Source organism: Dama dama, chromosome 1 (genome assembly GCF_033118175.1).
Source record: "Dama dama isolate Ldn47 chromosome 1, ASM3311817v1, whole genome shotgun sequence".
Lineage (NCBI taxonomy): Eukaryota > Metazoa > Chordata > Mammalia > Artiodactyla > Cervidae > Dama > Dama dama.
In genome coordinates this window covers 42,113,554-42,127,605 of record NC_083681.1, presented here as the reverse complement: position 1 = coordinate 42,127,605, position 14,052 = coordinate 42,113,554, and the positions used below count along the sequence as shown (strand labels likewise).

At 41.1% G+C, this 14,052-nt stretch overlaps 1 protein-coding gene and 1 non-coding gene across 2 annotated transcripts; both read right to left on the bottom strand.

The window, feature by feature from the left end:
- Positions 1 to 647: 647 nt before the first annotated feature.
- EIF4G2 (eukaryotic translation initiation factor 4 gamma 2) lies at positions 648 to 13,218 on the bottom strand. The gene is made up of 23 exons (XM_061140929.1): positions 13,212 to 13,218; positions 11,952 to 12,241; positions 10,468 to 10,532; positions 10,079 to 10,144; positions 9,321 to 9,461; positions 8,680 to 8,782; positions 7,862 to 7,993; positions 7,710 to 7,776; positions 7,265 to 7,416; positions 6,792 to 6,902; positions 6,557 to 6,640; positions 6,370 to 6,468; positions 5,934 to 6,075; positions 5,686 to 5,846; positions 5,188 to 5,301; positions 4,460 to 4,585; positions 4,190 to 4,294; positions 3,887 to 4,102; positions 3,549 to 3,807; positions 3,028 to 3,232; positions 2,659 to 2,870; positions 2,450 to 2,571; positions 648 to 1,477 (listed from the first exon to the last, which is right to left on the bottom strand). Exons 1-23 carry the CDS (start codon positions 13,216 to 13,218, stop codon positions 1,412 to 1,414), a joined length of 3,045 nt encoding a protein of 1,014 aa, XP_060996912.1. The 3' UTR covers positions 648 to 1,411.
- On the bottom strand, positions 4,985 to 5,135 carry LOC133064991 (small nucleolar RNA SNORD97). The gene has a single exon (XR_009694803.1). It is a non-coding gene; the product is annotated as a small nucleolar RNA SNORD97 (small nucleolar RNA).
- Positions 13,219 to 14,052: the final 834 nt, after the last annotated feature.

The window sequence follows — 14,052 nt, the reverse complement described above, 5'->3', positions numbered from 1 at the left end:
GCAAGTTTGTTTTGTTGCTATGCATTAGTAATGTCCCTCCCAATTCAGACTTCTCAGCACTATCCTTGATTACAGTAACTATATATTGGTTACTCCCAGTGACCTGAAATAAAGAGGAACAACCGTCTTGAATTTCCTCATCAAAATTATGTATGTCTATGTATTTAAAGTTCCTAAGTAAAGACCTAGCTCAAAACAAAAGCTGTCACTTTTCATATACTTGTATGTACTACTTCAAAGTCTAGTCAAAGCTTTGGTTTTTCCAGTAGTCACGTATGGATGTGAGAGTTGGACTATAAAGAAAGCTGAGTGTTGAAGCATCGATGCTTTTCAACTGTGGTATTGGAGAAAAAGGCAATCAGTCCTTAATATTCCTCGGAAGGACTGATGCTAAAGCCAAAACTCCCAATACTTTGGCCACCTGATGCAAAGTGACTCCTTGGAAAAGACACTGATGCTAGGGAAGACTGAAGGCAGGAGAAGGGGATAACAGAAGATGAGATGGTTGGATGGCATCACCGATGGACATGAGTTTGAGCAAGCTTTGGTAGTTGGTGATGGACAGGGACGCCTGGCGTGCTGCAGTCCACAGGGTCAACAGAGTTGGGCATGACTGAGTAACTGAACTAAAAAGTCACACAACTATATCAAGTATCACAATGTTTATTGATAGATACAAGTATATAAAATCAGGGCATGAACATGACTTGATAAATTAAGTAGACTTAATTTCAATACTATAATAAGAGGGACCAATTCAAATTCTCACCATTTGTTTCACACCCACAAAGACCACTTCAAGGGCATTTACGATCTCTCAAAACTGATCAGTTTTGTGCAAGTAAACCATGTTTCTTTTAAAAAGACTTGTGCACTTGCCCAGGCTCAAGGATATTAAAATCTAGCACATAAAGCCCATTACTAGAGGTAGAAATACAGGCAATATACTATTACGGCAACAACCATCAATTACAGTTAAGAATTTTTCTGTAACAACCAAATGGATAATCAAATATTGCAACAACTCAAGTATTACTGAGCAAAGTGCATTTCTACAGTATTCAGTGTTGCTATTCAGTTTTCTAACTTAAAACAGCCTATGATAACTGGCAGCAAAGAAGGTCCTTGCAATAGACTGCCTCTGCTTGAGAACTTATGATGTAATTATTGCATGCTGCTAATATACTATCTAAACATTAAAGATACTCCTAAAATATTTGATGGTAGACTATGATTAAGACATTACACTACAAAAAAACCTTATGCAGAAGGAAATCCTAACTGACGTGCTTCTGCTTTTAAATATTGTGAAAACATTACAGCGGAATGAATTTTCGCAGTGGTTAGGTCAAATGCAGTTACATCATAGCAACAGTATGTTTTGCACAATTTAAGGCTTTGGCTGGTTCTTTTAGTCAGCTTCTTCCTCTGATTCTTCTTCTTCAGCAGTTTCTAGCCAGGTTAGCCACTGATTCACCTATAATTTGTAATTTAACAAAGTAAGTAGTACTTAGAAAATACAGAATAGTAGTATTCCCAACCAACCAACCAACTGCCCCAAGAACCAAAGTTTCAGACAGTACCACATATCTCATAACTGCAAGCAGCGTTGAGGACCTAACATACAAGCAAGCTGTTTAGGGCTTCCCTGATGGCTCAGGGGTAAAGAATTGCCTGTCAATGTAGAAGCAGATTTGATCCCTGGGTAGAGAAGATCTCCTGGGGGAGAAAATGGCAACCCGCTTCAGTAATCCTGCCTGGAGAATTCCATGGCCAGAGGAGTCTGGTGGGCTACATATAGTCCATGGGGTCATGAAGAGTCAAAACACAACTGAGCGATAAACAATTAACACAAGCTGTTTATGGCTAGTTAACTTGGTGTCAATTCTTTGACACCACTCCCATCACACTTCAGAACGGTTTTAATATGGGACAGTGGCTCATTCCAAACTTACATGTTAGCAATGTTGGGGAGCGAGAAGGGGGACAAAGATGATTCCCAAAAGAGTAATTTCTAGTCCCACCCAGAACTTTAGGACCAGATTCCCCAAGGACAAGACTAAGGACAAACGCTGTAATGGTGATCCTCCTGAAGCTAGCTTAAGAACCTCAGGAGTAAAGACTACTACAGACTAGCATTTCTCAAAGCCTGGCCCCTGGGAAAAGTAGTACGACAATCTCCTGAGTTGTATGCCACACACAGACCTAAGTCAGGATGTCTACAATCAGACCTGAAACTTCCTTTGAAAGTTACTTTCCAGGTGACTGATGTATGCTGTGGAATCCCCTGACATTAAAAATTTTCCTCAAGGTCAGAATTCACTTTGTAAGTTAGAAAGTCATGGTATGCAATATTACCAGGGCTATTTTGCTTATATTTCACTTTTAAAAAGTTTCATTAAACTAATACCAAGTAAAATGGAAAAAGCACAACAAATTTCTCTATTACCTGGAACAAAGCCTTGCCTTTCCCTGGAAACTCTTGGGTTATATCTTCTTTCCAAGCCAAGAAAGCTTCTTCTTCAATAATTTCCATGTCATAGAAGTGAACAAAAAAGCGGAGTAACATGCCTAGAAGACAAAATGTAACCCCATTATTTAGTGTGTTTAAGAACTGTCCATCCATTTGTCGTAATTATGCTGCTAGTCCTCTCTCACCTTTTGGGAAGTTGCTGTTGTAGCAGTGCACCTGAAGAGCATAGAGGGCACTAACTTGTAGATCAACATGATCATGAAGGAATTTCTGCATTACTGGCTTGAAGGAAAGAAGCAGTTGTTTTTCCTGCTCTAACTGTTCTTTGGAAGGAGCAGAGGAAGAATCTGTTTCATCACTGGGTGGGTTTACTTCACTAGAAATGTACTGTAAGAAGCTGCACAGAAAAAAATCTTGTTACAACCTCCAAATGAAAAACTTCTAATTCAAGAAACAGATAATTCTCAACCCCTTGCCTTGTAGACTTTCTTCCTAGTAAACTCAACACAGGCTAACTGTTTTCGATGTAGAAAAGCACAACTTTGTGATCTTACCTAGTCATTAAGATGTTCACAAATCCTTTATCTACATGAAGTTTGGGAGAGATGTTATCTTTAATCCATTTATATATGGTTTGAGGGGATGGATCCAACTTTATTTGCTTTAACAGTTCCTTCTCCAATTTGAGAAGTGGGAATAAGAAACTCAGTCCCTTTCCTTCCAAGATCTCCAACATGCGGTCCTTATTTTGATCAATTTCTGAAGAGAGAAAGCCATTCCCATCATCAGGTAGTTCATTTACTCAGTTGGTCTATTAAAACTGCTTTACAAACAATTTTCCAAACACACAAGATTTATATAAAATAATAAAAGAACTGAGCAAAGGAAACTTTGTATTTGGACCAAATGAAAATAGTTACATCATAATAACTTTTTTATAAAGGTGAAGTCTATCTGTGGTAATGCTTATTGTTATCCAGACGGGAAAATCACACTGACCTATTATATAAATTCACTCAAAGTACTAAGGACTTTTAGATCTATTAAAAAACAAAAATCCCCAGCATTCTCTTACCTGGGAGCATTTTCTGCATATTGACCTTGCTTTGTTGGAAAAGCTCTGTTAACCATTCTCGATCTTGTAATTTAGCTAATTGCTGAAGACAAAGTAAGAAGAGAGGAAAATGGGTGCCACTTTCCAGTGGTTGAGCTAGTTCTGAAATGCTCACCAGCTCCGAAATGATAGCACGAGCTGCAAACTGTGCTAAATATGATTTCACCAAGGGGATGTCAACCTCCAGTTTGGGGCACTGGTCCAATACATTCAGGAAAGCCTGAAAGGAATATAGCACATAGTCAGTTCATAGTCAGTTCAAATTTGAAGAGTTCTTATAGAATCAGAAAGTGTTCTACCTGCATGAAGTTGTCACTTGTGGCTATCCCTTCCTGTTTGAGTAAACTGATCAAAGAACTTGCTTTTTCTTTATCTTCATCACTTCTGTCCAGTGACAGGATGATTACTTTGCTTAACATCTCAGGAAGGAAGTGTTTAGGAGCTCTCATCTCTCTTACACCATTGACAGCTTCATTTGCATTTCCACTATTCAGGTATTCAGTTACAACAGTTTCCTGAAAAGAATGAAGTCCAAGTATCTTTAGTTTTCCTGCCTCAAATACACTCCCATGAGCTAAACGATGAGATTATTTGAGACTTACGGTTAGTTTAAGCAGTTCTTCCTTTGATGGTGGTGGCTTTTTACTGGTCTTGGCAGGCTTTTCCTGGATAAGTGGTGGATTAGTTTTGAGACCAAGCTGAGGTGTCTAAGAGAACAGCAAAATGACTAAGTATAAATGTTTAATAACTTTTCAATCTTTAAAAAAAAAAAAGTGCTTATGAAGTTGAGAGCAAACATTAAAAAGCAGTCTTCAGACATCTTCAAAAGATACTGAAACAACTGAAAATGTCATACTACATACATCCCATACCTGTCCCAGAGGTGGCGTTTGAGTGCGTGGTGGTTGTGCACTAGGAGGAATCATAGTTATCTGGGGCTGAAGCTTTGGCACTTGGTTTTTATTCATTAGGAAAGACTGAGCAGGCCTCAAGCTAATCTAGAATCAAAAATAAAGCAAAACAGATATCCAAGTTAACAAGCAGCAAACTAACATTAATTGCAACGCTGCAACATCCTAAAGTTAATTCATCATATACAAACATGATGGAACCTATGTCAGAAATCTGAGTTAAATAACTAAAAATGTTACTGTTATAATATTTATAGGAAGAAAACTAAAGCTCTGATCCAGACAAAAATACAACATGGCTATAAATATTGTATGTATAATTATACCACAACTCTCCAAGGATTAGCATCACTAAAACATGAAAATAAAAACCAAAAAATTTAATTAAGAGCTTAAAAAACATTTTACTTTATCCTGAGTCATTCTATTTGCAGGGAAGTCACAATCAAAATCTTGACAACCATTTTCCTTTCTCTAACTGAAGACTTGCCCTCATATCTCATAATCTTCGCTCATAGGACGCTGGACATTCAAAGAAAGAAAAAGTAGTACAGAAGAGAGAGAAAGAAGGTAAAGATAAAGAATTCCAGCATTAAGTCCTCTTAATAATGCGTCTTTTTTTATAATCATCGGGCAAGAGATTTCTGAATTGACAAACTATGGTATATAAATAACATAGGCAAATGTACCTCATCTGCATTAAGCTGTCCTTTCTTAGAAAACCGAGGTGGCATATCCTTCGACTGTCCTTGCAGCTGGGATAAGAGTCCCTGACTCTGGTTATGGTAGAGCTGGCTTAGCCCCTATTTCAGAAAGAGAAAGAAAGTCTAGATAAAAAGGGGTTCACAAATTATGGTAATCAAGTACCAAAGTGATGAGGCCAAGCCACAAGAAAGCTTAACTGCATTTGCCCAGAGGAAGTAAAAGATGAAACAGAAGAATAAAATTCTAACCTACCTGTCAAATAAACTGATGTGATTTTACTAATACTTTACTAATCTTAAGAATAATTATTTCACCCAGTTTGAAATAACTGTCACAGATATAAATTTGGTTTAGAAAAACACTCTTTTTAGGTCTTCTAAAACTAAAATATTTACACTTAAAAAAAAAAAAACCCAAAACTAATCATATGTATTCCAAAATTTAATTACTTGTTGCCTAAACATCCTTAAATGTATTCTTACCTGGCTTTTCATAAACTTGCCTCCCATCTCCCCAAACTGCGACTGTGTGGGAGGCATGATGTGTCCCCCATGGCCATTGAAGAGCTGATTTGAACGATGGCGCCCCATGGTGGGTGAAAATCTATCCTGGATAACTCCTGGACCAGTACCAATTCCGCTTCCTTAAAATACAGACACGAAGAACTCTTTAATATTAAAACTGTTACTCATTATTTAATGCAATCAAACCATCTTTTGTTCAAAATCACCTGGCATTTGTCCAAACATATCAGCAAGTCCTCCAAGTGGGTCCCTATCCATTTTCATCCTGGGTGGCATAAACGGTCCCTCCAGAAAGAAGTCACTTCTCATTCCTTGAGCCATAGGAGCAGGAATAAACACTCCTAGATCCTTCAGAAATAAAGTGAATAAACACTTACTTCTAGACACTATTTTAATATAAAGTGAAAATTCTTACAGCGGGAAAATCAGAAATACTTCTCTGGATAAGAGTGCCATTGATGTATTCTCTATAAACAACTTGTTCTCAAAGAGAATACAAGACACCAAAAACATTAAGCTCTACTGGTAAGACAAGACAGTCTAAAAAAAAAAAAGATTTTTTTAAAAGATGTTTTAATAAGGTTTTTGTGCCATTATAAACATAAAACCCACTTAATGATTAAAAAGCAAAGCAAAACTTACTTTTACAGCATCTTGACGGATTTGATTGATCGTCTTTGGTCCATTGTCAAGAAAAGCTTTGCGAGGAACCCAATGGTGTTCTCGCAACTCTACGGTATCCTTTAATATAAAAAGTTTTTAATAAATATAATTTCAATACTCCTAAACAGAGTCAGCTTACCAACACACCTAAAGAAAACAGTTTTACCTGCAGCAGGAAACGAATCCTCGCCGGCAATTCCTTACTTAACATCAAGGAGCACATTCGGGCAAAGTACTGATCCATTAAGGACTAAAAGAGAAAAATGTATACTGTTTAAGACTTCTAGATACTATCAAAGTTAATGACTAGAGGCAATCATCTATATCACCAAAGTAAGCTGTTTGATTTTAATACAACTATGCCAAACTAGTTACACCATTTCTGTCAGCAACATACATACCTTGGCTCGTTCATGGTCTAACCTAGGTCCCACTGTCCTCATTATCTGACAGAGGCACTCCAAATCCTCTCCCATATCTTTGAGTTGGACTCTCTTCTTTTTTTCCAAAAGCTACCAAAAGAAATGTCATGTTGTTCACAAATTCTTCTTGGTTTAGATGTAGCACTTTTCCGTAAGTTTCCACTAACTCATGCAGTTCCTAGTGTCTATCATACTATTCTTATCTGGTTTCTGTTCAAGAAATTTCTCCAAATTGAGCAATTTAAACCTAAGTAGGCAATCAGTTCTATCTCTATCTTGCAAACTACACTGCATACTTCCATATTTATAACATTTAAATAGCAGTTTTGCCAGATGTAAAATATTTAACTAGCACACCAAGTCTCAGATGGCAAAGTTGTAATTGACTAGTTTCTCCCAAAAATGATGTACATGGTGATTAATGAAAGCTTAAATTCACAATCATTACTTACTGTTTTGATGCACTTATGAAGGATAGATTCATGAATAAGATCAAGCTTTCCAAGTTCTCCAATGAATTTGATGTTCCCCAACATCTTGATCTTGGCAATAGCTCTCTGTTCCTCCTCCTCAGGGAGGAGGGGATTTTCACGCTTATCATAGACTAAAAAAGAAAAGAATAAAATCAACAGTCAGAATTAAGTTGAACATATACATTACTGTATATTAGTCACTCTGTCATGTCCTACTCTTTGCGACTGCACAGACTATAGCCTGCCAGGCTCCTCTGTCCATGGGATTCTCCAGGCAAGAATACTAGAGTGGGTCGCCATTCCCTTCTCCAGGGATCTTCCCAACCCAGGAATCGGACCCAGGTCTTCTGCACTGCAGCAGATTCTGTACCATCTGAGGCACCAGCGAAGTCCTACACAGTACTACTGAGTATTAAATTCTCACCATCAACATTTCTGGTTCGGTTTTCAAATTCATCTTGTAATTTGGAAATTAGGAGGCGTCTGAATGTCTATAAGAAATAAGACATTTGTCAGGGTTTGCTAATAAAACCTTTCAAAGCAACTTAAAATAAGCAAGCACAGACAATCACTTACTGTGCTTTGCTTCTGTCCTGGTTGACCCTCTGCTGCTGGGCCATCAAAGTTTGGTGCATCTTCTGCCAATCGCAGACATAGCTGAGCATACAGTGAGCTATACTTTGGCTCTTCTAGGGCTTTGTCCACAATCTACAGAAAATATGCCATTAAAAAAAATTAAATATGACAACTTTGGAAAAAACCTTTCTTTATAACTTAATACTTCCTTGCAGTCTTAAGGATCTTGAATCATACAACAAATTTCTGACAAATTTCCCATACAAATACCTCACTGGTAACTTGGAAATAAGCAACATCTCTTTTGTAAGGCTTCTTACGTGAACTTAAGATGGGGCATGTAAAGTGCCCAGCACACAGGCTGGAAAAACGTTAAGTACTTAAATGTTAGCTATTACAGTGTACCAAAAAAGTCTAATTACATAATATCCCAAACTAGTAAAACCCTCTCCCCTTTAAGGAGTTGAAATTACCCTGGAAAAATGGAATCACCATAAAACTAACCTATTTCCAAAACACGGTATTTTTCACAAAACGAAAAACAAAGCAAACCCCAGCCCCCAAAAGCCTGATAACCCAGTTAACACAAGCACAGTATATACCATTTCAAATTGACCTCTTAAGTCTGATACCATCAAAGGTAACTAAAAAAATAAATCACCAGTGTTCAAACATACATACACTTAACTCACACCTCAGTTTTAGAAGCAACAATGAAGTGTACAAAAACAAAAGCAAACAACAAAAAACCACTCAAAACCCAACCTGGGCTAAAAGTATTTTCCACTTCCTTTCAGTTAAGCCAACATTTAACTTACCAGCAGTATGACCCCTTTAAGGATGAGTTTAGACTCTACACCCACATTGAGGAGCTCAAGGCATAGCTTGTCAAACTTCTCAGGAGTAAGCTTATTTAATATGCTACAAAAAAGGATCAGACTAGGTATCAGCAAAATACAAAATTATAGAGTTAAAAAATAGCCTTTAAATTATGCTTTTTCCCTTTCATCACTTTCCCCTTTAACATCAAGACATTTTTCTTACCCATCTAACCAAAGCAATGTTGAAATAAACCTATTTAAGACATACCTATCTAACTGGTGGGGGTTCCCAGCTACTGGACAAGAAAATCTCATTCTGAAAACCCAGATCAAGAGCCTCCCTCCTTAATATCAAGGCTAGATACAGGAGCTACACTGTTCTATTTTGGCATCACTGGCTTACACACCAGGTACAGGATATGTCAGCACAATAGGCGTCTGCATTTTAATCTAATGACCGAAAGCAACTAACTGAGCCCCAAACACTGATGTGCTGATTTTCAGCTTAAAACTGTCAACATTGGCATTCACTTAAGAGTATGAACATTGTCTTTAAGTAATATAGCATACACACAAGAGAAGCAGTTAATCCAGTCTCCCCTCCTTTTAAAAGACAAAAACAGACCTAATAAACTTACCCTCTTACTTTCCTGAAGATTGCATCATGTCGTTCTTTTTCATTTGCGGAGTTGTTTGCTGCGGAGTTGTCATCTCGTCTAGTGCTTCGTGCAGGAATCCATTTCTGAGCGTTTTGCCCTGGGGTTTTCCCCAGGAACTCGCTAGTAAAAATTAAGAGTTAAAATAAGACAACTTGAGCACAGCATCCAGTCACATATCAAGGATCATACGATCAAAAATCCTTCTAAATAGAAAAACAAGTTTAGGTTTCTCAGCTCCCTTACAACTAAGCAAGTCTCAACCAGTGCATCAGAATAACCTGAAGAACTTGTTAAAGACACTCAGGCCCACCCCAGTCTCTGCTCTAGTGGCTCAGGGATAAGGCCTGATTAATTCGCATCTCTAGTAAGCTCACAGGTGATGCCAGTGATGCTGGTCCACGATCTACATCGTGAAAACCAACATTTTCTAATGTCTCATGACCATGTTACACACTTACAGATTTATTACTATAATTTCGTAGGAACGTTTGAAGAAATAACATCAGTGAAAATAATCTAAAGAGTAAGAGAATAAACGAGCAGTTTGAGAGCCTCAACTCTTACTAGATGATCTGGCTAAAGAATAATCAAGAACTGATATTCTATATTTAGAATAGCAGAAATCAAGCCCATTAAGATTAGGATTCCTGATGTCTTATTAACTATATACTGTAATGTTAAAAAGACCATTAACCTCAATCTGTTATACAAGTCACTCTTCTCACTGTTTACTATACCTGTTGCCAGCAGTCTTGGGATAGTGCTGAGGTGCACCCCTACTTCCTCCTCCGCCCGAAGAAGCACTATTTAAAAGAAAGACATTTTTTTTTTTTTTTTTAAAAAGTACACCCCAAGTATGTTTCACTCAAAACAGATATAGGATCTCTTTAATTACTCTGCATTACAGTAAGTACATCACAGATGAAGACTGAACTTAGGCCCAATGGAAAACCAAGTAATTACATTTATTCTTCAGATAGCAAAGAGAAAACAGTGGAAACTTAAGGGCTTTGAAGAAATGTACATGCACATTATAAATTAATCCTGCAGCACAATTAAGTCAGAACTATTCGGTGTGGTTAATTCTTTCGGTCCTAATAATTGCCAAAACAAAATCTACACATACCTGAAACGAGAAGCACCCCCTTCTGCGATCGCACTCTCCACTTTGGCGGCTTGACAACGAAGAATCTTCAAAAGAATAATATTAATGGATGGGGTGGGGAGGGAAGAGGATGGGAGAAATGAAAAACCTAGAATGAGAAAAAGTACCAAAATTAGTCACCGCTAACATACAAATCTGTAAACCCTCCTTCAGTTACAATGTATTTCAGCCTGACACTGCAGTTGATTGAACTTACACTGCATTGCAGGTCTCGTAAGACTAAAATAGAACGTACTCAAAACACAAATGAACAGTAAAATTTTGTTGGTCACTTGGCAATTCACTTGTGTTCAAGGACGCAGGGAAGTGCCTACATAGGGATAGAATCAATCTTCGAAAAAGCCACATTCTCCCTCCTTTACAGCTGAGTACGGAGACCAACAGTGGAAAAATCTTGTTAGCAAACGGGCTAACCATGTGAAAACGTTGTAATAGATTTTACTGCCTCAACGACGAGCAACACTGAGTAAGGGGTAACTGAGGACGGTTTTTCCTCCCTGTCCACCCCTTAACTGGGCGCAGAGGGCCTGAAGGGAGACGTGAGGCGCACAGCGGCTGACCCAAGGCAAGCGGAAGACCAGGGCCACAACATGGCAGCAGGAACCTCCGCCCCATTTTCCCCTTCCTGGGAACAAAAGAGCAGTGGATTCCTCCCACCCAGGCCCGAGTTAGGGAAGTGCTTCCGACAGCCTCCTAGCGTAGCCGCCGGGGGCAAGCCTTGGGGAGGAGCGGAGGCCGCCCCCGCGGCCAGGCGCCCGGCTCTTTGTTCTTGGGCAGAAAAGCGGCCTCCTTCTCACCCGCCGCCGCCGCCTCCAGTGGCCCCCTCCCACCCATAAATCCCCGAGGGACTGACAGCCACCTCGCCGCTCCCTGCCCAATCCACAAAAGCTCAGAAACCCTCATTTCCCTCCCTTCTCCCGTCGCAGGCGGGGCTCGCCAGGTAGGCCCTTCGCTCCCCCACCAAGGGCAGCCCCACCGCTCCCCGCCGGCCCCGGCTCCACACACTTCCTCCCCGCCGGAGGCCGGGCTCCGGGACTCCTCCGCCTCGGCTGGTCCCGCGCCAACGGCCGGGCCCCCCCGCGCCGGTCCGCGTCCCTCCCCGCCCCGCGCGCCGCCCGGCCACGCTCTCTCCACGTCCGAGCACACCCGCGCTTTGGCCCGTCCCGGCCCGGGCCCCGCGGAGGACGGCCGCCAACAGCCACGAAGACAGCCGTAGACCACCAAGGCTGCCGACTTCCTCCTACTCCGCCAACGAAGGGAAGGGAGAACAAAGACGAGGAATTTCCAGGTGCCAGAAGCCCGGAGGAAACGCTAGAAAAGGGTCGCCCCGCCCGGCTCCGCCTGCGGCCGCCATTTTGTACCGCTCGGGAAGAAGCGGCCAGGGACGGCGGCCATTTTAGAGCGCTCCACTCGGCGGCGGCAGCGGCGGCGGTAGCTCCACTCACCTTCACCGAGAACTCAGCAGCTGCCACCGCAGCTGCCTCCTCAGGATCCGGTCGTCGGGGACGGGGAAGGGAGGGGGAAGGGGAACGGAAAACAAAAAAGGGGGAGGGAAGGGGGAGGAAGGAGTCGGAACCGGCTTGAAACAGCTCAGAAGAGTCGCTGCTGCAGCCACCACCCGATACTCGCCGCCACCTCCATAGAGCTCCGACTCGCTGCTGGCGCTGAGGCGTGTCTGAAGCCGAACTTATCACTCTAGGGCAGCCGAACCCACCAGAGCCGCCCCGAATGGCTCCTTCGCCATCCAATCAGCGGCCTGGCTGCTGCCTGCCGCCAATCGGCGCAGGGCGACGGGGAGGAGCCACAGGGCCAAGCTCGGTTGCGGCGCAGCCCCGCCGCAGTGCGCAAAGCCATATTCGCGAAGGCTCTGAGACCAAGTCAGTGGCGTAAGGGGAACTGGGGACGGCCGAGATGCGGCTCGCTTGCGTAAAGTCGTAGAATCCTCTGCGTTGGTGTGGCTGTCTCGTCTTCCTCCTGTCTCTTTGTTCCCGGGATCCGTACCCCGTGTTCGCGATATGCAGCCCTCAGCTCCTCCGCCTTGTTTTCTCACCGGGCATGTGGAAAGGAAACTCGCCCTTCCACCCGGCTCGATTCCCTTCCTTGGCGTGTGCGAGCACTGATTTTCCTGGCGCCCCCGTGAAGCCGAGATTGCCCCTCGCAGGCTGAGCCTCCCTGGGACTGGCCTGCAGTGCTAAGGCCTGGCGCCCCCGGGGCTCAGCGCCGGGAATCTTTGGTCTTCAGGTGCTCGGCTTCGCCTTTGGGTCGGGAAGCCCTGAGTGTAGGGTTCAGGAGATTGGACGGTGCACCTCAGTGCGTTAAGAAAGCTTTATTCGGCTCCTTCTTTATTCCATCCCCTACTGAGTGAATGAGAAAAGGGTGAAAGGAAGGGGTTTATCGTCTTCGTACTTCACTGTGGAGAAAGCTTTTCCCAAAGGAATGTCCGTCCAACAGTCACGGAAGAAGACCCAGAATATACCAGAATTCTTTAGAAGTAGTGTTTGCGGAGCGCGGGCGTCTGGAGGATTTTAATTGCCAGCTCCTGATTTGTTTTTTAAAGCACATTGAAGACTGTGTTTTCCATTTTATATAAGGTCCACGCTTGACAAATAGGATTAGGCTTTTCAAAGGCGTCAGGCTGAACTATTTATACTTCTCAGCTAATGTTTTAAGGGAGAGGAAGGGTAAAATGTAGTGTTCCATCGTACGCGACATTTTAGCTATACAAAAATGGAGTCATGTTTCCATATACTTAAACAACAGAAATGCCCCCATTTTAATTTTGAATTTTGTTCTTGATACAATGTGTGATCTAAAGAGAAACCATATAAATATATATATATATATATATATTTTTTTTTTTTTTTAACATGGATAACCTTTAAAGAAAGTCCAATAAAGTCCAGGATTTTCAAGGATTCCAACTTGTTTGACGTGTGAAAACAGGTTTTGGAGTTGAAAGTACCTAGTCCTTAATATGATTTTCAAGAGAGGTTCTGTTTTTCGTAGGACATTTATACCAGAATATGGAAGAGTGCAGCAGGGCCCTGAACGTTTGTAACATCTTTAGATCTTTGCCATGTATTATTAGGCTGATCATTCCCCCTCATATTTTTCTAAAGTTATTTTGCTATTAAGCCAATTTCACTTTAACTTTGACAACTGGATATTCCCACCCTTGGAGTTAGTTACATGTTAAAAAAGTAAACTGTATTTTTAGGAAAGGCAAAAATTGTATTTCAAATATGAGAGTTTCCACTTTGTAATTTCAGGACCCTTTAGCTTCAAAATAACACAGTATTTCAAAATAATTTCTATAGGGCTTTACAGTTTGCAAAAATGCTTTCATATGTTTGACTTTTTTTTTTTTTACATAACTGGGTTACATTTTTCATGACAATCTGATAGAATAGTGTTTAAAAACACTATACTAGGTTAGACTTCAAAGAGAATATTTACTGAACCCTAAAACCTAGATGGTCTTTTTTTTTTTTTAATATTTATTTATTCATTGGCTGTATTTGGTCTTAGTTACAGCATGTGGAATCT